General features: G+C 37.2%; 1 protein-coding gene across 1 annotated transcript in view; it reads right to left on the bottom strand.

The window, feature by feature from the left end:
* The window catches only part of RALGAPA2 (Ral GTPase activating protein catalytic subunit alpha 2), a 4,189,194-nt gene that overhangs the window by 3,147,852 nt on the left and 1,019,024 nt on the right, over positions 1-22,318 (bottom strand). The window contains exon 16 of the mRNA XM_044060158.1: positions 21,101-21,265. Coding sequence (XP_043916093.1) covers positions 21,101-21,265 — 165 coding nt within the window. The remainder of the gene's footprint in view (positions 1-21,100; positions 21,266-22,318) is intronic.

The raw sequence follows: 22,318 nt of genomic DNA on the forward strand, positions 1-22,318 counted from the left end.
TGTGACAGCCTCTGGATATAATACTCTGCACCCACAAGTCTGAAGTTATGTCTTGCTAGTCTCCCCAGTACAGGGATAGTTGACCCCAGATTGCCTCCAGAGATGGACAATCGTGCCTCCTTTCCGGAGCACTGGGAGGGTTTCCTGAAAAAGGTTCTCGGGAGCCCTGGTTCTGCAGGCCTCCTCTGCTACAAGGGTGGCGTCTTCCATTATCATTATTTCTCCCTCTGCCTCTGGAGGAAAAATCTCCGTGTGTGCCCTGGTACAAACTCAAGATTTTTTTGAACCACATCTTCCAGCTTCCTCTCTTCCCTTTAGAGTAGAGTCTTTGGGGGGGGGGGGGTGTCAGAAAAGCATATGGCCATGGCAGAGTCTTGCCTTCTTTTTCACACCTGGAAAGGGCATCTCTAACTTTTGGTCCAAAAAGAGAACCACCATCAAATGGGGCATTGACAAAGGAAGACTTAAGGGGCTCCGCAGCCACACAGGCACATCCAGGCATGCCTCCTCACAGTGATGCCAGAACCCACCGCCCTACAAATTCCTTCAGCTGTGTGAGCAATAAGCCTCATGAAGAATTAGCTACAGAGTTTCCGGTTGCTAGCTGTGAAGATACCTTTTTTGTTGTACTTCCTGAACTACTGCTCCTTGTAGGGTATCTGTTAGTTCCTTGATTAGATCCCATTGCAGTCTTGTAAAATGGGCAAGATAATTCAAAAGTCACAAGGCAAATGTCACTGAAGAGAAAACATGCTTCCTGCACCTATTCATCATCTTAGAATCTTTATTAGGAGGATGGAGAACTCTCCTCCGAGAATTCCTTTTTAGGTCCCTGCTGCCACGATCATGGCATCTACTGCAACACCCTTAGTCCAGTAGGCTTTATCAGACAGAGCTGTAATTATCTTGTTTGGTCTCTGGGGAACAGGTTCTATGGAATCTGTGGTCTCCCACTCCTGCCAAGAGATCAAACCCATGAGATCATCAGTGGGCGGAGTAACCCAGGAGGAAGACGGGCAGGAACCAAATGCTGCCAGGTACACCAACTGAAGGATTACTGGACTGGCAGCTGCTTCTCTGTTTCAATATTTCTAGAATCTCCCCAAAGGACATGTCCTCGGGAGGTGACCGTGGGGATCCTTCCATTTCATCAAGGTCTGTGCCTTCAGTGGCAGACTCCTCAGTGGAGTCCAAAATGTTTCCTCTTACAAAGTCTCTTCCAAGGAACCTCCTCAGTGGGAGACTGGGGATGTACCTAGAGAGAAAGGGGGACCCTGCTGGGTATCCTAGTGCTTGAGGTCTTGCTGTCCAAGTGGAGCATTCTGGTCAGAAGTGGTACACAGGGAATCTTAACAGGGCTGAGGATCTGAAGGGGGTTGGGGGGGGGTACCGTTTTTGTTGCAGTGGCAGCTGTTGGTCTCTCCAATGCCCCAAAGGCTGACTGCTCCTTAGTGAAGGAATCTGGACCAGAAATGACATGCTTGTGAGACAAAGCCTCTTTCAGCCCCAAAGACAGCTCGCCCTGGGTAGAAGCCAGAGCCAAGCTCACCTTTGCAGAGGCCCTGAGATGCATCGACTACTCCAACAACCTGGGAGTCAGATGCTCTCAAGGACTGTGTGGGTCACTACAGCTCTGGGAGCTCTCTGGTTCTGAGAAAATGGAAGAACTCAGAGACAAGGCCTGATCCGAAGATGACGTTTTTGGATCAGACTTAAACAGTACTGGGTGGATCGGATCCTGGGCTCTGAAACTTGCTCTGAAGTCAGAGGAGGATCCAGGGGGGGGGGAGTAATGGACTTGAGGCCCCGGAGCGGAGTGGGTAGGGGCCGAGGGTGATTTAGTTATACCCGGCACCCACAAAATCTTCTGCACCAAGCGCTCCACATCATCCTCTGTAAGGCTCCTAGTAAAACAAGAAGAGGAGCCAGAGAGAGACTTTGGCCTGGATAAAAAGGAGGAAGGAACTCTGAAAGGTACAGGGTCAAAGCCTGGAGAGTACCTGGTTTAAGGAAGAGACATCACAGGCTTAAAAGCACTCTTTTTGGATCCGATAACAACGGCTCCAGCGCATCTCTACCACAGGACTCCGGAGGTGAATATACTGGATCCGATTTGTCAGGAATCAGCGTCAATGGCCCTGACAGGTCATTATCAGCATGCTTAGTAATTTTTGACTTTGGCTCTGATGAATCCAATAGAGCGGAAGGAGGTCTCTTCTTGCCCTTATCACCTGATCTAATGTACAGGGAAGAAGCAGGACTAGACTGAGCGGATTTCGATTTAGAAGGAGGTTTAAAAGGAGAAACAGAAATGGCCTCTTCAAAGGCAGAGGGAAGCATCCCTTTCAAAATTAGTTTCTTCTTTTAACCAATGCATGACTGTGGAAAGAATAACAGAAAGAGCAGTTCTCCTGCAGATATAAAGGACCTAGGCAATACGTGCATAGGTCATGAGAATCACTGAGTAAGATTTTATGCTTGCATTTGGAGCATTTTTTAAAACCAGCTGGCTTACCATGCTTTTCAGACATGATGAGAAGAATAAAGTGTAAAGAGAAAAATGTATTTTTTTTTTTTGGAAGAGAAAAGTAGGGGAAAGGTGAAACTACTAATAAATAGTAGTTAAGATTACCAACAAAGGTAATGGTAAAACTACTGACAAAGTACAGTTTTGTACCTACCATAAATGTAGATGTTCGAAGATCCACATTGCTGCAGTCCTTACACTTGGGTAGTCCGCTGTCCTCGGTCGGCCCGAATATCAAAGTATAAGGCTGACGTCGATCAAGGCGCATTTGACTGACATCAGGACGTCAGGGTACAAATGCGCATGACCGACGTCATATCCTCAGTCTTTTCTTGCCCCAGATGTCAGAAGGCCCTAAAAATAAAGGTCAAAACCAAAAGACAGCAAACAACCAACCAACCACCCTTGCACTAATTATATGTACAATATATACAATATACACAACATGTACAACCCAACCCACACAACCACCTCTAACTACAGAGGGGAAGGAGGGAGGGTAAATTGGACTGCAGCAATGTGGATCTTCCAACATCTACATTTATGGTAGGTACAAAACTGTACTATGTTCTTCATCTCACATTGCTGCAGTCCTTACACTTGGGTAGAATCCCAAAGCAGAGGTAAGGGAGGATGGCTAACTACAAGGAAGCAGGAGCTGCCAAAATGCCCTGCAAAACAGCAGTGGCAAAACCAGCCCTGGATTTAGAGTAAAGTGGCAGGTGATAATGCCTAGAGAAAGTATGCACTGAACTCCAAGTAGCTGCCTCCAAAATATCCTTGGTTGCCACTCCCTCAAAAAGCTGTTGAAGTGGCAGTAGCCCTAGTGGAATGAGGCCTAATCCCAGCTGGAATCTCCTTGCCATGATGGGAATAACAGAAAGCAATGCAAAACCCAATCCACTTAGAAATAGTTTGTTTTGACACAGGCTTGCCCTGAGAACTCAAAGCAAAAGAAACAAACAACTGCTGAGACTGCCTGAACCCTTTAGTTCTGTCCAAATAATAACCCAACTGCCTGTGTACATCTAAAGTGTGCAAAATCTTTTCCCCTTTATTTTGGGGATTTGCATAAAAGTAGGCAAATGAATAGTTTGGTTTAAAGCCACACTAGAAACCACCTTAGGCATAAAGGAAGGATTAGTACGTAATGATACCCTATCCTTATGGAAAATCAAGAAAGGCTCAACTGCCATAAGGGCCTGCAATTCAGAAACCCTTCTTGCAGAGGTAATGGCCAAGAAAAAGCAGTCTTCCATGACAAATATTTCAACTCAGAAGTAGCTGCAGGCTCAAAAGGTTGTAGAGTGAGTTTCTCCAACACAAAATTGAGATCCCAAGAAGGAGTAGGAGCTCTTCGTGGGGTCTTATATTCTTTGCCCCTCTAAGAAATTGCTTGAACAAAGGATGAGAAAACAATGGTGGGTCGCAATCATAGTGAGCCGAAATTGCTGCAGCATGAACTTTAATAGAAGAGAAAGACAAACCTTTGTCTAGTAACTCAGTAAGATATTGAAGAGCCACACACAAATTAGGCTCAGAAACATCAAAATCTTTTGCTGCACTCCAAAATAAAAATCTCTTCCATTTGTCTGCGTACACTTTCCTTGTACTAGGCCTTCTAGCTTCCAAAATAACATTCAAAACTTGCTGAGGAAGTGGAGGCCCACTATGGTTCAAAACAGAATATGCCAGGCTGTTAGGTGCAGAGAGTGAAGCTTGACATTGAGCAAATGGCTGTCCTCCTGTGACAACAGGTGTGGAATCAAGGCAAAGGCCATGGAGGCTTCCGTACCAGACTTCTCAGTAATGGGTACCAGTGCTGTCGAGGCCAATCCGAGCTATTAAAATCATCCTTGGCTTGTCCTGTCTGACCTTTAGAAGTACCTTTGGGAGGAGAGGCAGAGGTGGAAAGGCATACACATGAAGATTGCTCCAATTGAAAGAAAGAGCATCCACTCTCCAAGCTGTGGGATGAAACCTTTTGCGCCAAACTTTGGCAGCTGATGGTTTAGTGGAGAAGCGAACAGATCTATGTCTGGAGTTCCCCATGACACTGTCAATTTCTGAAATACATGAGGATCCAATTTCCACTCGTGGGGATCCATAATTGCCTGCTCAACACATCTGCTAAGGAGTTCTGTGCTCCTGGCAGAAACCTTGCCTGAAGATTGAGCTGTAAACTGAGAGCAGTCTCCCACAAAATCATTGCTTGCCTGCATAGAGGATAAGAATCGTTCCCCTTGCTTGTTGATGTACCACATGACAGTTGTGTTGTCTGTTAGAATCAACACCTGCCCTGGAAGAAGTAATTCCTTGAAAGCTATTAATGCAAACTGGACTGCTAACATCTCCTTCATGTTGATATGTAGATGTTGTAGTCTGGCAGGCCACTTGTCTTGTATCCACTTTCCATTTAGATGAGCTCCCCAAGCTTTGTCTGAGGCATCTGTCGTTAAAATCTGACTCGCCTCTGGCCGGGTCACAGAGAGTCCTTTGTTTAGGTGACATTCCTGAGCCCACCACAAAAATTCCTTTTGAATGCAAGGTACTATTTGAATGACAGTGTCCAGATCCTGGCAGTGCTGTGTCCATACATTTTTGAGATACCATTGTAGCTTCCTCATATGCAGTTTGGCATTGGGAAGCACCAGAATACAAGATGCCATGAACCCTAAGGCTTGAAGGACTGTCCTTGCAGTCAGCCCGGACTGATGAGATAGCTGATGGAAGTAAAGGGATAGACTCTTTTGTTTGTCCGGGGTTAAAAGGCCATCTGGGATGCTGTATTCAGTCTCACACCCAGAAAGCACATGTCCTGAGAGGGTACTAGACTGGACTTTATTTCGTTCACAGAATACCCCAGGCATCTTAGCAATGCTATCACATATTCCAAATGATGAAGAAGCTCGTCCTTCCTTGAGCCAGAATCAGGCAGTCGTCCAAATAAGGATAGATCTGTATTCCTTTTAGCCTGAAGAAAGCTATCACTGGAGCCAGAACTTTCGTGAACACTCTGGGCAGTAGATAAGCCAAAGGGCAATGCAGAGAACTGATAGTGAGAAGTCCCAGCTCAGCAGATACTTCCTGCAACTTAGTCTGATAGGAACATGAAGGTAAGCCTCCTTGAGATCCAAAGTTACCATCCAATGATCTTTGCCCAGCAGAGGTAAAAGCTGCTGCAACGTCAACATTTTGAACTTGGGAATGTCCAGATAAGTGTTTAGGATAGATAAATCCAAAATTGGTCTCCACGTGTTCCCCTTCTTTGGTACTAGGAACAGGCGAGAATAAAATCCTAGGCCCACTTCTGGCATAGGGACCGGCTGTATGGCCCCTATTTGGAGCAACAGAGAAACTTGCTTGTGAGCCTCTATTCTTTGTTGAGGAGGAACGTCTGGCATGCCTTTGAAAGGAGGCAAGGTATGGAAATAAAACCTGTAGCCGTGGTGTATGATATCCAATACCCATCTGTCTTGGGTAATTAAACTCCAATTTTCTTTGAAAAGTGCCAACCTTCCTCCCAAAGGTGCTGCCAGACGAGAAGGCTCTGGCAGCTGAAAAGGTAGGTCATTGGGTCTGTTTACGAAAGGACTGACCCCTGCCCTCACCGAAGACTGTGCAGGAGAACTCCCTGTTCTAGGCCTGAAAGAGCCCTGAGCTCTACCCTACCACGCCTAGATCTACCCCTAGACTGGGAATCATAAGAAGGATACGTCCACCCCTTAGTAGGCCAATTTCTACTAAACTTTGGAGGCTGGACCTGCAAAAATCTTTAACAGTCTGCATAGACTTAGCCTTGTCTTCCATTTTCTTTAAAACTGCCTCAACAGGAGAACCAAACAACACGTCAGATTGCAAAGGAGCATCTAAAATCCTTGTTTTAACATGGTCAGACAAATTCTGATCCCTCAGGCAGCCGGGCCTGCGAAGAACTGACCCAGTGGCAGCCACCTAGACGAGGCCTGTACAGCATCAAAACCACATTGCAAAGAATGCTTACCCACCTGTTCAGAAACATGTACTAAATCTTGCAACTCTTTACAATCAATACCTTCTGCCAGAGCATCAACCTTAGCCTTCAATTGTGAAAGGAGATAGTTTTGGTATTTCAACATGTGAAACTGGCAATTCAAAGCCCTCATAGCAAGAGTGGAAGAAGTATAAACTTTCTTTCCCCATCTATCCAAGGCCCTGGCTTCTTTGTCTGCAGGAACCGGATTCTTTACAACAGAAGCCTTAACACCTTTAGGCCCCTGGCTAACAGTTTCTGGGTCTGCCCTAGGACTCTTAAAAGAAACTTATGAGCTTCAGGCACCCTGTAATACCTATCCGGTTTAACAGGAGCAGGAGGCAAAGAATCAGGATTAAGAGAAGCCTCTGTAAAAACATCTTCCACTACATCCAAAACAGGAGGTATAGCCAAAGGCCTATGCTGGGGTAAAACAAAAATTCCCTAAGCCTTTTCCTGGAATCAGAGAAGTCCTGACCTTCCCACTTAAAATGCTCCCTCATGGAATGAAGAGTTTCTGAAAAGAAAAATCCTCAGGAGGAGAAGCAGAAGGAGTAGAATCATCCACATCAGAATCAGAATAAGGAGAGTACTCCTGCAAGTCTTCAGCCGAAGACTCTGAAACATCTGAAGCCTGCTCAAAACTCCCTAGCTCAGGCTCCACCCTAGGTCTCTTATCAGGAGGGGGCATAGAACCCCTAATCAAAGTAATCAAATCTTCTGCCATTTTAAGCATATGCTTCTTGGGCACAGTTCCAGAAGAACTAGGGGTGACACCAATTGAAACTGAACCTGGCCTGCCCCTGGGAGAAGCCTTTGAAACAGAAGGAGAGGGCCTAGCCACCCTAGGAAGGGAGGGATAGTAACCTGAGAAGCCCCCTCAGCCTGACCTGCCTCCTGAGAGGCCACATCTTGCAATAATAAAGTCTCACCCTGGGAACACAAAGAAACCTCCGGTGGAGCCACCGGCTCCCCGACACCTCTAAAGAACCGGCGTCCGGTACAGACGGTTCTTCTAGCCTAGGCTTAACTGCTTTGTCCTTGCGCTTCTTCGAAGAAGCGGGCGGAGCATCCGACGGCATTTTATAATTGCACCGCTTCCCAAAGACTAACCTGGCACAATCCAACCTTCTCTTTATAGTGCGTTTATTGAATCTAGCACAAGAGCGACAGCCAACAACGTCGTGCTCAGGCCCTAAGCAAGGAATACACAAAGTATGATAATCTCTATGCGGTATCTGTTTCCCACAAGAAATGCAATTATTGACTTTTTCTGACATCCGGTAAATCACTGAGGCAAGAAAAAACTAAAATATTCCCCAACGGGGTACTTAGCCAACTTTGAACTCGGTCTGAAACTTCGAAAACGAAAAATCTCAGAACGCCAACCGGCACTTGCAATACTGCTTCTGCATCGGACCATGCGGCAAAAAAGACTAAGGATATGACGTCGGTCATGCGCATTTGTACCCTGACGTCCTGATGTCAGTCAAATGCGCCTTGACCGACGTCAGCCTTATACTTTGATATTCGGGCCGACCGAGGACAGCGGACTACCCAAGTGTAAGGACTGCAGCAATGTGAGATGAAGAACATCAGTAGTTAGAACTACCTATAAAGGTAAGGAATGAGGGAAAAAATGTACGAATAAAATGACAGTTACAGGGGAGAGGGAGAGAGAGAGAGAGACGTAACGTAATAAAAAGCGGTTACCAGAGGAAAAAAAAGAGTTAGTTTTCTAATCAGAGGAGGAGGAGCTCAACAGTAAGGTACTGAAGGTTGAGAATTACAGAAAAAAAACAATAATTAAAGAAATACGATCTGACTATCCAAGAGCTCTAGGAAGGACCATGTCTTTCGCAAAGTGGCAAACGAGATCTGATGGAACAGGGACCGACGCAGTGTGGGTAAAGGGAGTGTCCAAGAGCTTCTTTAGTTGTCACGAGCATTGTAGCGGCAGAGTCGGATGGGAGGATCTGATCTGTGACCCATCTGTGAGGAGGAGATGAAAAAAATGTACAATATCAGATCTAATGTTTCTATTTTGTTTGCCAGTTTTTCTATAACTTTGAAACTTGTTCTCTACTTTCTGGTACCAATAAAACTGAAAGATGCTGGTAATTGGATCTTATCCTTTGACTTACTGATAAATTTATGCTTTGCAAAGACATATTTCTATAATCTTACGATGCAAGATGAATGCCCATCTGGTACGACAATGCTTTCTATATACATAAATATATATATATATATATATATATATATATATACATATATATATATATATATATATATATATATATATACATATATATATACATATATATACACACATATATACACACACATATATATATATATATATATATATATATATATATATATATATATATATATACATATATATATATATATACACATATATACATACATATATATATATATACATATATATATATATATATATATATATACATATATATATATATATACATATATATGTATATATACATATATATCCATATACATGTATATACATATATATATATATAAAAAAAAAATAAATAAAATAAATATTAAATAAAAAAAAAAAAAAAAAAAAATAAAAGAAAAAAAAAAAAAAAAAAAAAAGAAAAAAAAAAAAAAGATAAAAAAAAAGAAAAAAAAAATTTTTAAAAAAAAAAAAAAAAAAAAGAAAAAAAAAAAAAAAAAAAAAAAAGAAGAAAAAAAAAAAAAAGGGAAAAGAAAAAAAAAAAAAAAGGGGAAAAAAAAAAAAGGAAAAAAAAATATTTTAAAAAAGGGGAAAAAAAATAAATATTGGTTAAAGGTTTTGTGTTTGTGTGGTTTTTTGTATTTTTTTTTTTGGGCTTTAAATTTTTAAAATTTTTTTTTTTCTGTTTTTTGTTTTTGCCCAAAATTTTTTTTTCTTGTTTTTTTTTTTTGGGGTATTATTATTTTTTTTTTGTTTTTTATTGTTTGCAATTTTTTAATAATTTTAATATAAATTTTAAATATAATTTAAAACATTTTTATATAAAATTATTCATATCTATTAAAAGAATTTTTAAAAATACCCAAAAAAATTATCTTAAAATTTTTTTTAAAAATTTCACATTTTTTTTTTAATATTAAATAAATTTATATTTTAAATTTAAATTTTTAAAAAGGACATTTTTTACATGTTTTTTTTCAAAATTTTTGGAAACCCCGGAGGGAAAAATTTTAAAGAATTTAAATTTTTGTGGTTTTTTAAAAATTTTTTGGTTTTAAATTTTAAATTTCCTTTTTGGGAATTTTTAAAACAACGGGTTGAATAATAAGGGAAATTTTTATGGGGAAAGGACTTTTTTTAGATTTTTTGTAGGTGGGCTTTAAAAGGTTTTTTTAAAAAAATTTACAAAAATTTTAGTTCAAAAAAACTATGTTAACAAAAACCCCCTTTAAAAAATTTTTTCTTTATTTTTTCAACCTTATTAAATTACCTTTTTAAATAAATTTATATTTTTCAATTAAATTTTCTTTACAAAAAAATTTTTTTACTTTAATTTAAAACTTTTTTAAAAATTCAAAAATATTTTAAAAAAAATTAATTAAATTTTAAAATTTAAAATTTTTTTTTAAATTTAAAAAATAATTTCCGAACAATACCCCAATTGTGGCAATTGTAAAAACGATTTAAATTTGCCTTGAAATTTTTCTTTTTTGTTTTTAAATTTGTTTATTTTATTCAAACTATATTCGTATAAACCCCAATTTTTTCAATTTGAGGTAGTAATATTTTTAAATTTTAATCCTTGGGGGTTAAAATTTAACATTTAAGAAAAACCCTACCAAATTTATCCAAAATTTTTTGAAGTTCCCCATTTTTAATTTTTTTCCAAATTTTACTTATTTTTTTTAACTTTCAAGCCAAAAGGGGCTGAATTTTTTTCTGTAGGCCCCTTATGAATTTTTTTGGAACTTTTTCCCCCTCCTTTGAAAAATTTTTTTTGATTTAAAAATAAATTTAAAAAATGAAACTTTTTTAAAAATTTTTATTAAAGGAAAAAACCCGGGGAAATCCCCATTTTTTTTTTTTAAATAAGTTTTTTAAACCTTTAATTTTGGGCCTTTTTAATTAAAATCTCCCCCTTTTTTAAAAAAAATTTTAAAAATTTTAAACAGTTTTTTAAACAATGGGTTTCAAATTAATTTTCCTATTTTTATTTACCCTTTATTTTTTTTTAAAATTTAAAAATTATTTTTTTAATTTGGAAAACTTAAAAATTTTGGGGTTTGGTGATTTTAGGGTTTTTGGGTTTTACTAAATTAAAAGTGTTAAATTGGGTTTTTCTTTATTTGGAGCCCCCTTTGGGTTTTGGGTTTTTTGCTGGGGGTTTAAGCTTTGGGTGTTTGGTCAATTTTAATTTTTTTTGGGGAAATTGTGAAACCTGAAAGGGATTTCTTAAAATTTTTAATATTTTCAATTTATAATTGTTTTTGGTTTTTAAAAAAAAGGGGGTTTTTAAAGGAAAAAAATTTTTAAAAATTTTTTGTGTTTTTTGGAGAAAATTTTTCAAATTGGGTTTTTTTCAGGTTTTGCATTTTTTTTACCCTTTTTGGAATTGTTTATGTTTTACCCGTGGGGGTTTTTGGTTAACATTTTTTTGTTTATATAATCTTTTGTTTTAAACTTTGTTTGGGGTTTTTATTTTCCATATGTATAAAAATTATATAAATTTAAAAATTATTTTTAATTAATTCAATAAAATTTAACAATATGTTGTAAAGATTTCTTTAATAATAAATTAATTTTAAATTTGCAATCGAAAATAATGTTTAATTATTATGTTGAAATTATTAAATTAATATTTTACAAAAAAAATTAATATATATTAATTATATTACTTTATTGTATAATATATTATATGTGATATTAAATATGTGTTATATTTTATTTTCATTATAATATATTTTGGTGCAAAATTTTAATAATATAAATAAAATATATACATTTTATTTGATATAATAATATTATTATATATTTATACAATATATGTTTATTTTGAATTTTTATTTTAAAAGGTTTTTTAATAAATATATATCTTGTTTATATTTTAATTTTATAATTTTTTATATAATTTTTATAATATATATTTTAATTTATATACATTTATATTTTATATATTTTATTTACATATATATTTTAATATTACATATCATATTTTAAATTTATATTAATATCATATTTATAAAATATACAAAATTGTATATATCATATATATAAATATATATATTTTATTGTTATATAATATATGCATATGAAATATATTATATATGTTTTATACATTTTGGGTAAAAATTATATGTTTTTATTGCAATATGTTATTTTTTTTTTATGCAAAATTTTAATTTTGTATGTTTGTAAATAAATATTTTTAATTTTTTGCATATTTTAATATGTGTTTTTAGTTTTTGTATTTGTTTGTTTTTAATGCTTTTAAAATTGTATGTAGATACAAGTTTTTTGTGTGATTCCATTTTTTTATTTTTTAATGTTATAACATATTGTAAAATTTGTTTTTAAAATATATATATATACATATATATATATATATACATATACATATATATACATATATACACATATATACATATATATATATATATATATATATATATATATACATATACATATATATATATATATATACACATATATATATATATACACACATATATATATATATATATATATGTATATATATATATATATATATATATACATACATATGTCTTTGTCTTCTTTGGAATAAAAAAAATCTGAAATGCTAAATCCACATTAATCTGGTGGGACTTTTTGGATGACTACTTTCTAACTTGTTTTGAATTTTGGTAGCTGCCTCCCTTCTCTGAAAGGATGGCACATCTGGAAGGTGCTCAGTATTCTTATTTGGGGTAAATAAAAATTTAATTGTGTAACCTCTGGATATGCCTCTTAGCACACATGTGTTTGCGGTGATGGTCTCCTAAGCTTCAGGGAGTGTGGTCAATCTACTCCCCAAATGCCTACAGAGCAAGACAGTCGGGCAACTTTTCAAGGACACTGGAAACCATGATTCTGCTGACCACCTCTGCTACACAGGCAGCGCCTGCTCTGATTACCTCCCCCGCTACAGGGAAGAAGCTTCCAAAGGAGCATCCTGAAAAGGCTGCTGCACTTTTCTAAAGAGGCATTTCCCTCCTTCTGACTCCTGCATAAAGTCCACTGGGGGGTGGCAAAACTTAGTCTGATGATAGACAGCAACTTTCCATCCTACGTGCTCCTGGTCAAAGTGTCTTTAAATGTAGGTCCAAACAGTGAAGAGTCATTGTAGGTGGCACTAATAAAGGACACCCTGAAGCAGTCCACAAAGTTACAGAGTCTTATCAAACCGTGGTTATAAATGGCTATGCTGGCACCAGCAGCCTGGGATGTGCCATCTGCTGCACTGTAAGCAGATGCATGGACATGTTAACTATAAATTACAAAGTGGACAAACTGAGTATCTACTGTCTTTTCAGACTCTGGATTCTACTGTGTCTTAAGCACTCGACACTTCAGACGTGATGTCCCACTTAAGTCTCACTGGGTGAGCCAGGTAATTTAAAGCACTCAGTGCAAAAATGGCTGACATGTAGGACAGCTTCCTTAACCAGTCCAGTGCCCTAGACTCCCTATTAGGGGTAAACAGATGAGCTCACTTCCAAGATGCCCTTTTTGGTGACTGCTGCCACCACAACATCAACAGTGGGAACATTATTTCAACGTTGACAATCCCTAGAGAGGCCAAGATCTTATCAGGCTTCTTGGGAAATGGTTCCACCGTTTCGGACTCCCACCAGGCTCTCTGAGACACAAACTCAATAAGTGCATATGGGAGGAACCACCCAGGACATGGATGGCCCACCCGAAGTGTCTCCAGAAACAGTGACTCCTCTGTATATGGAGCTTTGGCTTTCCAACACCTGGGCTTGTGAAGCAACTTCATAAGGTCAACAAAAAAAAGGCATCATCATGGAGGGATTTTGGGGACCCTTCTTCCTCAAGGTCAGTATCTTTGATAAAGGATTCCTCTAGGGACCTCAAGTGTTTCCTTTTGCACCACCTCTTGCCATGACTTTCCCATCCAGGAAAATTTGCAGGAGAAGAGGAAGAGGCAGGAGGGCCTGGATGCAGGGTAGCTTGGTGGCTAGTTGAAGTGGATTGTCTCACAGCAGGTTGATGCGAGTTGAAAGACAAACAGGGAGAGATGCTGACTGGCACCAGCCAATCCACCAGCATCTCTAGGATCTAAAGTCTCCAAAGACATGCTAGACTCCATAGCTGCCCCTGTGTGCCCTGACACAGAGACCAGATCCAAACTGTTGAGATTCAAAGTGTTGAGAGGGAGGGACAGAAACCCTGGCCCCAAAGGGTAGGCTCGAAGGTCTGCTCAGCTCTGAATAGTCAGAGTCAAGAAGGTAAAGGCTGGTGTGGCAGCCACAACAGCCCAAGCCACTGGATCTTACCCTCAGGTGGTAAGGCAACAGGCTCCAGGAACTGCAAAGCCATATGGCCTAAGGGAGAAAACAAGTTTGAGGTCGAAGTCTAAGGTCTGAGACCACGGCCAACGGAATCAGACCCAACTGTATTTGGGCTGCCAGAAGCAACCATATCAGCTGCTCCAGCTCAGCAGGTGTCAAATTCCCAACCGATTAGACCGATCGAGATGAAGAAGCTACCAAGGGTATCTGGCTTGGAAGCCTGCTTGCTATAGCAGAAGGTTCCAAGAACCAGGCCCAAACTGGACAGACTCGGAACTGAGGTGGAGATGAACAGAACTCAGGAGGGAACTTAGTGGGAAGTAGAGGGAGAGTAAAGTTAATGAACCCTGCACAAAGAAGCCCCCCCCCTTGACAAAAAAGGGCTAGGGACATTAAGTATTGGGGAAGGGGCCTTCACCACAGTCGGTGCCATGGGAGAACAGTCCCAAGGTGTTGAACCAAGACAGCACAGAGACATTCAGAAAGGCCAAAGATCTTTGGCTCCAGCTGGCTAGAGGTAGGGGAGCCATATGTTTATGGTTCCCTCCTTTAGGGTCCTTAGAGCCCTTCTTTTGATCCTGATTACATTTCTCATGTTTGCTGGTGACAGAAAGAAGCATCCCCAGTGGGCAAAAGACCTTTAGGGACCAGTTTGGCTCTCCTTTCATTAACTGCTTTGAAACTATCACAAATCACAAACTGCATCTCCAGATGTGCAGGAAGATACTGTGAACTTTAAAATTATTAACTTATGTAGTAAGAACATCTCATATGATGACTGCTGTGTGCTAAATAAGGGGTGGAATTTCGCCCCGGCACAAAGGGCAAATAAATTAGTGATGATCAATGAGAAGAGATTATGTGAGGAAATTAAACCTCAAATTAATAGTGGGAACTCAAAAACAAAACAACTGTGAATTTTACAAACCTAGCTGTTATAATCCACCTTTATCTAAACAACTGGAAATGTTTCTTAATGTGTGTGAAATGCAGATGTTAGAAATGTTAGAAAATGATACCAACTTTAAATATTTTAATTTAACAAAAAAGAGAAAGAATGTTTTGATGCCTTAGTCAAAGATGAAAATATACTTATTTTTAAGGCTGACAAAGGAGGTTCGATGGTTTTGTTGGATAGAGATGATTATGAAAGAAAAATGAAAGAAATGCTATCTGATTCCAATTTTTATAAACCAGTTAATTTAATAGAAATAAAGAAGGGATTTTTATTAATAGAATCATGTATAGATGAGTGGTTTTATGCTAGAAGAATAGATGAGAAAATGAAACTAACTAATAATAATCCCAAGATAAGTAGGATTTTTGGAATACCTAAAATCCATAAAAATATTGATTCTCCTCCTTTAAGACCAATAGTAGTCAGCAGAAATAGTAAGACAGAGGGAATGTCTATTTTAGTTGATAAACATCTACAAAAAGTGGTACCCAAGAGCACCACATACGTAAAAGACAGCTATGATTGTATGAACAAGCTTAACAATATTAAGGTCTCTGACTCTGATATATTACTAACTTTAGATATAAATTCTTTATATACAGTGATACCAAATAAAGAAGGCATGGAGATGGTTAGAATGGAGCTACTGAAATCAAGAGAATTCTCTTCTAACACACTGGGACTGCTAATGGAGATGATAGATTTGGTCTTGAGCCATAACTACTTAGAATTTTATGATCAATTATTTGTGCAGACAAATGGTGTGGCTATGGGTGCTGCGTTAGACCCTAGTTATGCTAACATTTTTATGCAAGGATGGGAGTCGGCCAATATTTTTGAAAGTGTTTTTGCACAATATATAACCAAAATGCTGAGATTTATTGACAATGTTCTGATAATATGGGATGGCACTGTTGATGAATTAAATTACTTTTTGAAATATATCAACAATGTTTGTTCCTATATTAAGTTTACGCACAATTTTAATACAGAAAAAATCAATTTTTTAGATCTTATGATTTATGAAACCAAAGGAGAAAATTTCTGCAGACTTTACTACAGCTTTAGCAATACAGAATAGTACATATTCTAATACTATTAAAAGTATAGTTAGAAGGAATTGGGGAATACTCAAAGGAAATAGTGAAATTATACAGAAATTAGGAGATGAACCCAAATTTGTACAAAAAAGTGCAAAAAACTTCAAAGATTTTTTTCAAAAGAAGTTAAATAAAAATAAGGCTGTGGAAGAAAGGAAAGGAATGGTAAAGTGTTTCAATTGTAATTACTGTCAATATTTATACACCGATAGTCACGAAATTACACTTGGTAAAACATTAGTACAAGTCCCAGGCAGATTTACATGTAGATCTAAAAATGTTGTCTATTTATTAATATGTGTAGGATGTAGCTCCTTTTAGGTAGGTAGAACTAAAAGAGAATTGTATAGGAGAATCTATGAACACCACTATGCCATAGGCAGGGGTGATGTAAAGAATGCTATGGGTAAGCATTATGTGGAAAATAGATGTAAAATTAATTTTAAGTGTTTGGTAATAGATTCAGTGCATCCCAATGTCAAAAGTATTAATGTAGAAGAATTAGGGTGGTTGGAGTACTGCTGGCAGGTTAGATTAAATGCATGTTTTCCCCCAGGACTTAATAATAGAGAAGAATTTATAATGTATTTAAAAAGGAAGGGATTGAAGCATTAGGGAATCTAGTCAGTACTATGCTGACTGTTGTTTTAAAAACAGCTAATTTAGCTTTTAATCACTAATTGTCAATTATTTTCAAATGACTGTTATTTTAGTATTTAAATGTGTTTTTTTATGTGTAAGCCAACAGTCTGAAGAAGTCTCCATTGCACGAGACGAAAGCGCTTACTTTTGGCTTGTATTTTACCTGGAGAATTGTCATGAATTCGTGGATTAAATCTTGAACTTTATTTCCTGGTGCTGCCATCGTTTTTTGCTGTTTTGGATCTTATATAGTGACATGAAAAAGTTTTGATGATTACTGCAGGGGGCATATATATTAAGGATTAAAATACGTTTCTGTACAGCTGGATCACTAAGGTTATTTAACACCATCTGTCATTTTTATCAGATTCGCTTTTTATGATATTGTCCTTTAATTTTTAATTATTATAGCCACCCCCACACTGTTAGACTTTTCCACTGAGGCTACAATCTGTTTGATCCATTTTTTTTCTCTTCCACCTTAACCCATTGCTCCTTTGTTAGGTGTGTTTATTGAATTAGTACTATATTCGCTTTAGATTTACGTGTGAGATGTATAACAGATTTCTTTTATCTCTTGTCTGCAGTCCCCTCACATTCTAGGACTCAATCTCCCACATTTAGCCTTAAACTATGTGATGATTTTAAAAGTTGGTGCTGTACGTTATGGATTTTGCTACGGGTATGACTTATTACAAAATCTAGCCGAATGACATGCTCCTTCCTGCCCCCACCCCCACCCCATGCCTAATCATTACTCCTGTGGACCACAAAGGGAGGGGAAAAATAATAAAAGTGATTTTAATTGACTTATTTTGTTTTGGATTATATCATAAGTGTACTTTATGTGGGATAATGTAGACCTGTTATTCCCCTCATATACAACAAGAATACCGAATAAGCCTAGCATACTTGTCCTCAACTCAACTTCTACTATCCTTACCCTGTCTCTTCTAATGTAGTAACAATTTTGTGTCTTTGAGAACAAGGATACTAACACAGAGTAAGTATATACACCATTGTACAAATTCCCCAAGTTAATAAAGAAGAGAATGTTTTAGATTTTAAATCAAACCTTTATACTTAAACATTTACTGTGTACTACTGTCAACTTGTTAAAGAGGAACCACCCCTCCTACACTTAGCACTATCCAGTAAAATTATTATAGGTTAGCCATAGTGGTTAACGATAAACATTTATAACTTTTGTTACCACTTGACATTTGCTAAGGCTCTCTGGTTTCCTTCCCAATATAGGTAATTAATAGCCAGTTTTAAAGACTTCCATTTTCTAGCTCAGCATTTAGTCTTTACTTTCTGTGGCGTATCAATCATAAGTATAGTTAACAAGCTTGCCAAATAGTTTTACTCTATCATCATCTTATATGCAGATACTTCCTGCTTAAATGAAAACAGCTCTTAATACAATCATAATCTCAGTATTTCACGGCAAGATGCTATTTTCTCACTACTTCAACAAGTCTGTTCCTGAGTTTAAAATTTAAAAATAGCTCTGCATCCACTTTATACCTTATTTTTCCAGTTATTCCTTCCTTTCTTACAGCAAAAGTTTCTTCATACAGTACCTTACTCTGAAGTCTGTTAGATGGACAACTCCTGCAGATTGAGTTAATGTCACTGTAGGGTCATTTCTTATCAATTCCTAGGATATATACAGAAAGATATTCATCACGCACACATCCCCATGAAATAGGTGGTTGTGGAAGATGCTATCTTGCTGGGGGGCACATGCTGTAAATGCCAGTGCTACAGGATTTAGTTACATCTTAAATTGTTTGGCTGCGCAATGTGGAGCTTTCTTTCTGTACCCAGCGATCTCTCTACTTCCCCTACCACCTCGTGTTATAGTACAGGAAGTGATGGGTCTGACAAAAGAAACCCAAGCTCAATTACTGATTACCCCCCCCCCCCCAGAGCAACATGAATTCGGCCGCAAGTATGCCTAGATAACTGTTTTTCTCCAACAGCTCATTCACAGCTCAGGTATTTCCTTAAAAACAGCTAGAAAAAAACTTATTTAGCTTCCTTTCTTGTACCGATCAAGTATTTTGTTTCTTTAATGAAGAATATTAATGAATGTGGGTATTTCATCTGGAACTTCATTTTTCTGCTGATAAGGAATCTGCAAAATGGAGACAATGCTTGCCTTGCCTGCCGTATCTGGAGCGGAAGATCCTGAGCAATGGAGATCCGATTGTTATCCAAGTAAGGAAACTTTTTTTTTTTTTTTGTTTGCTGCTAGTTAAGATGTTTGAGACATCTTAATAGTTCAGGATTTTTACATAAACTGGTCTACGATTTTTTGATGTTTGGACTTCCCTCAATGCACGATGAGCCCTCTCTCTATTAATACTTGCTGCATTTCAACAGAGCCATCTAGTAAAACATTCAGGATTTGTTTTCTGGTTATCAGGTTATTTTGTGTAACTAAGGAATTCCTCTAATAATAATATTCCTGCATGAATGTGCCTCAAGGTCTATTAATTTAGACTGCATGTCCTGTATTGCTTTCTGGTTAAAGTCTGTGTTCTGCTGTATGTTGTCAATTTTTATTTCAGATTCTAGTATTTTTGTTTCCGATTTCTCTATTCAAGTTTGGATCAGGTTGAAAGATTCACCAAATGACTAAAATTGTAAAGTTAGATCCTGTATAGCTTGGTGAACAGGAAGTAAAGCTGTTTTAATGTCTTCTAGATTAGCTGGTTGGTCCGGTTTATTTTTGGATGCAGTTTTTGGATTTTCAAGTTGTTTAACTGTCCTTTGTCTTTTTGATGTTGCATCCTTCCCTGGTGACGGTAAAACAGAATATTTTGTTCTTGTAGTTTCCATGTTGTTTTCTTCCTTTGACAATGTGGTGGTGGCTTTGATTTCTGAGTTTCATACCACATGGCAGCAATAATCTTGATTACCTACAGTTCTTTCAATCCTTTAAAGTCACCCAGGCGTTTCTATGATATATCAAAGGGATAACTGGAGTATTATTTTCCAAACATCAGTCCAACTTTTTTCTCTATCACAGTTTTGTTCAGAGTTTTTGAGAGAGCTAAGATAAGTAGTGTCTACAGAACTGCAGCCATCTTGTTCTCCAGTAATGTTCATTTTCTTGCCTGGCTTGTAATAAACTACTCAACCATGGTTTTGCAAATTCAGTACTTAACTGTTAAGCCATGCCTTTTACAGATCAAGTAAAATTTTTTTGCAGGATTTGGTTTCAGAGACTAAAGAAACTGGCCTAAATATTTCAAATTAGTTACACAAATTTTTAATGTATTCCTGTTCAATTTCACATTACAATTATTTGCTGTAATTACGGTTACCTTTATTTATGTATGCTGCATATTTTTATGCATGTTGTTTCTGACTTGTTGGCACAAGTGACGGATAGAACAGGTCCTCACATTATAAAACTCTTGTCACACAGTTTTCCTTCCTCAGGTTTCATTTTGATTTCTAACTCCATTTCCTGTGTTACATGTGACCTACACTGGGCTTACAGTCGGGAGTATCAGTTTACTATAAAAACTGTGATACAGTCAAATGGTTAGAAAAAGGACTACCATTTTCTTGTTAATCATACCTTGCTTTGGATGTTTCTCTCAAGCTGCTGTTTTGTAAACAATCACAATAATCATATTCATAAATGTTAACAATATGCAGTGCTAAAATCACTCCAGAATACTGAATGCATGCATCCATATTTAAACTGGAAAGAGAGGTCTTTTTTGGGGGCGGGGGGGTGTGCTAATAAGTATATTTGGTAGACTTTGCACATATGCATATGTACTACAGCCACTGACACATGAAGACTATTGTACAGTATAGCGCTTTTAAAAGCATATGTATCCCATAATGCAATGTATCTTGAGTCTACTGCCAGTGTATTCATGTGTTAGCACGGTTTCTACTAAGCTGACATTTTATACAGTTTTAAAAAGTTATCCATCGTCTAAAATGTTGGATGTTGTTTGGCATTCTCCCACTGCCACACAGTATTAAACTTACACACACACTACAATATAAAACATGATGTATTGCATGCTCTGATGTAAGCTTAACCCGTTAACAGTCTCCTCATGAAAGATTTTTTCTAAATGTGAACTACTGAGACAAACTATTTCTTTCTTCTAACAATGACCTTCTCATGTAACCATGATGTAGCTGGTCAAGAGGATGAGTTGCGATTTTGCAGTAGCTGTAACTGTAAATTTAAAATTCTTCATACCTCCAAAAAGAGCGGTATCTTCAAAAATCTAAATATGTACGGATTAACAATAAAATGATTTTCTGTTACTAACCTGTTGTTTTCTGAAGAACATTATTTCTAGCTTTTTCAACTCCAGGAGCACCTGACGTGGTAGCACTTCGCAATCTCATTGGTTCCTGAATATCAGTACACGTTCGTAAACTCAGATTAAATGTTTTTCCAGATGAAGGTACCCTCTGGGATTCCTGAATAAAACCTTAAACATTTACATGAAAAATGGTAAACATAATTATACTTTGTCAATAGAGGTTCAAATGAAGATATATGAAATCTGCATTACACAGCACACTAAAAACAGTTTAAGCAAAAACAAAACATGCTCGGTATTAGCAGAGCTAGAAAAGTAAAACAGTTTCTACGTACAAAACCAAACATTTAAGACGATACATATGTAAGAAACTTACTGGAAAACAAAGCTGAATGGCAAGCAATGCAATGACACTTCACTATTTACAGCTGTTAAAACGAATTTAATGAACAAAGATTATGATTTACAAAAACTGTAAATGTGTCCTTCCAGAACACTTTACTTTAGTCCACCTACAAAATTGCTTTTCCTGTAGAGGACAAACTGGATAGATAGTATAGACAACTAACACTTATTTCAAAATGTCTTTTTGTACTACACAAAAAAGAAGGATTACACCGTCCCATGTCAGTATCATCTCCTACAAATATGGCAATTATACATCTACTGAAAAAATAAATTCAGTTTAACCAACTTCAGATCTAACAGCACATGATCTCTACCACTAACACGATATGATTTTAGAAGAACAAGAAGTAGGTAATAATAGACTGTTTACTGTTAGTTCCATTTGAGCGCAAAGGTACAAAAATCTTGTAGGTTCGGTTAGCAATACTTTGCAGCAGACTGGAAACAGAACTGATTAATACAGCAGAGTTCATAGAAGTACAATGTGATTCAGTTTTGTATGACTTCACCATGCCTGAACCTGGTAGACAAAGAAGACCACTGAGCTTCAGCAATAACAATCACACTACGCTGCAGAGGATATTCACAAGAAACTAAAGGGTATAAAGTGGAAGCCAAATTAGTAAGGTGAACAGGAGGGTAACACCTCTATACCAGTAACTCTTAAGAGGCTGTGGATTCAGAAGTCACTTGGGCATTAAACTGTAAAATCTGGGATTACCTACTCTGTGAAGCCTTGTGTACGTGGCAAGGTCTCCCCAGAAGATCTTTCCCTGAACCCAGATGAATTAAAGCATTTTACAAACTAACAAT

Source organism: Protopterus annectens, chromosome 1.part2 (assembly GCF_019279795.1).
Source record: "Protopterus annectens isolate FY-2018-M chromosome 1.part2, PAN1.0, whole genome shotgun sequence".
Classification (NCBI taxonomy): Eukaryota; Metazoa; Chordata; order Ceratodontiformes; family Protopteridae; genus Protopterus; species Protopterus annectens.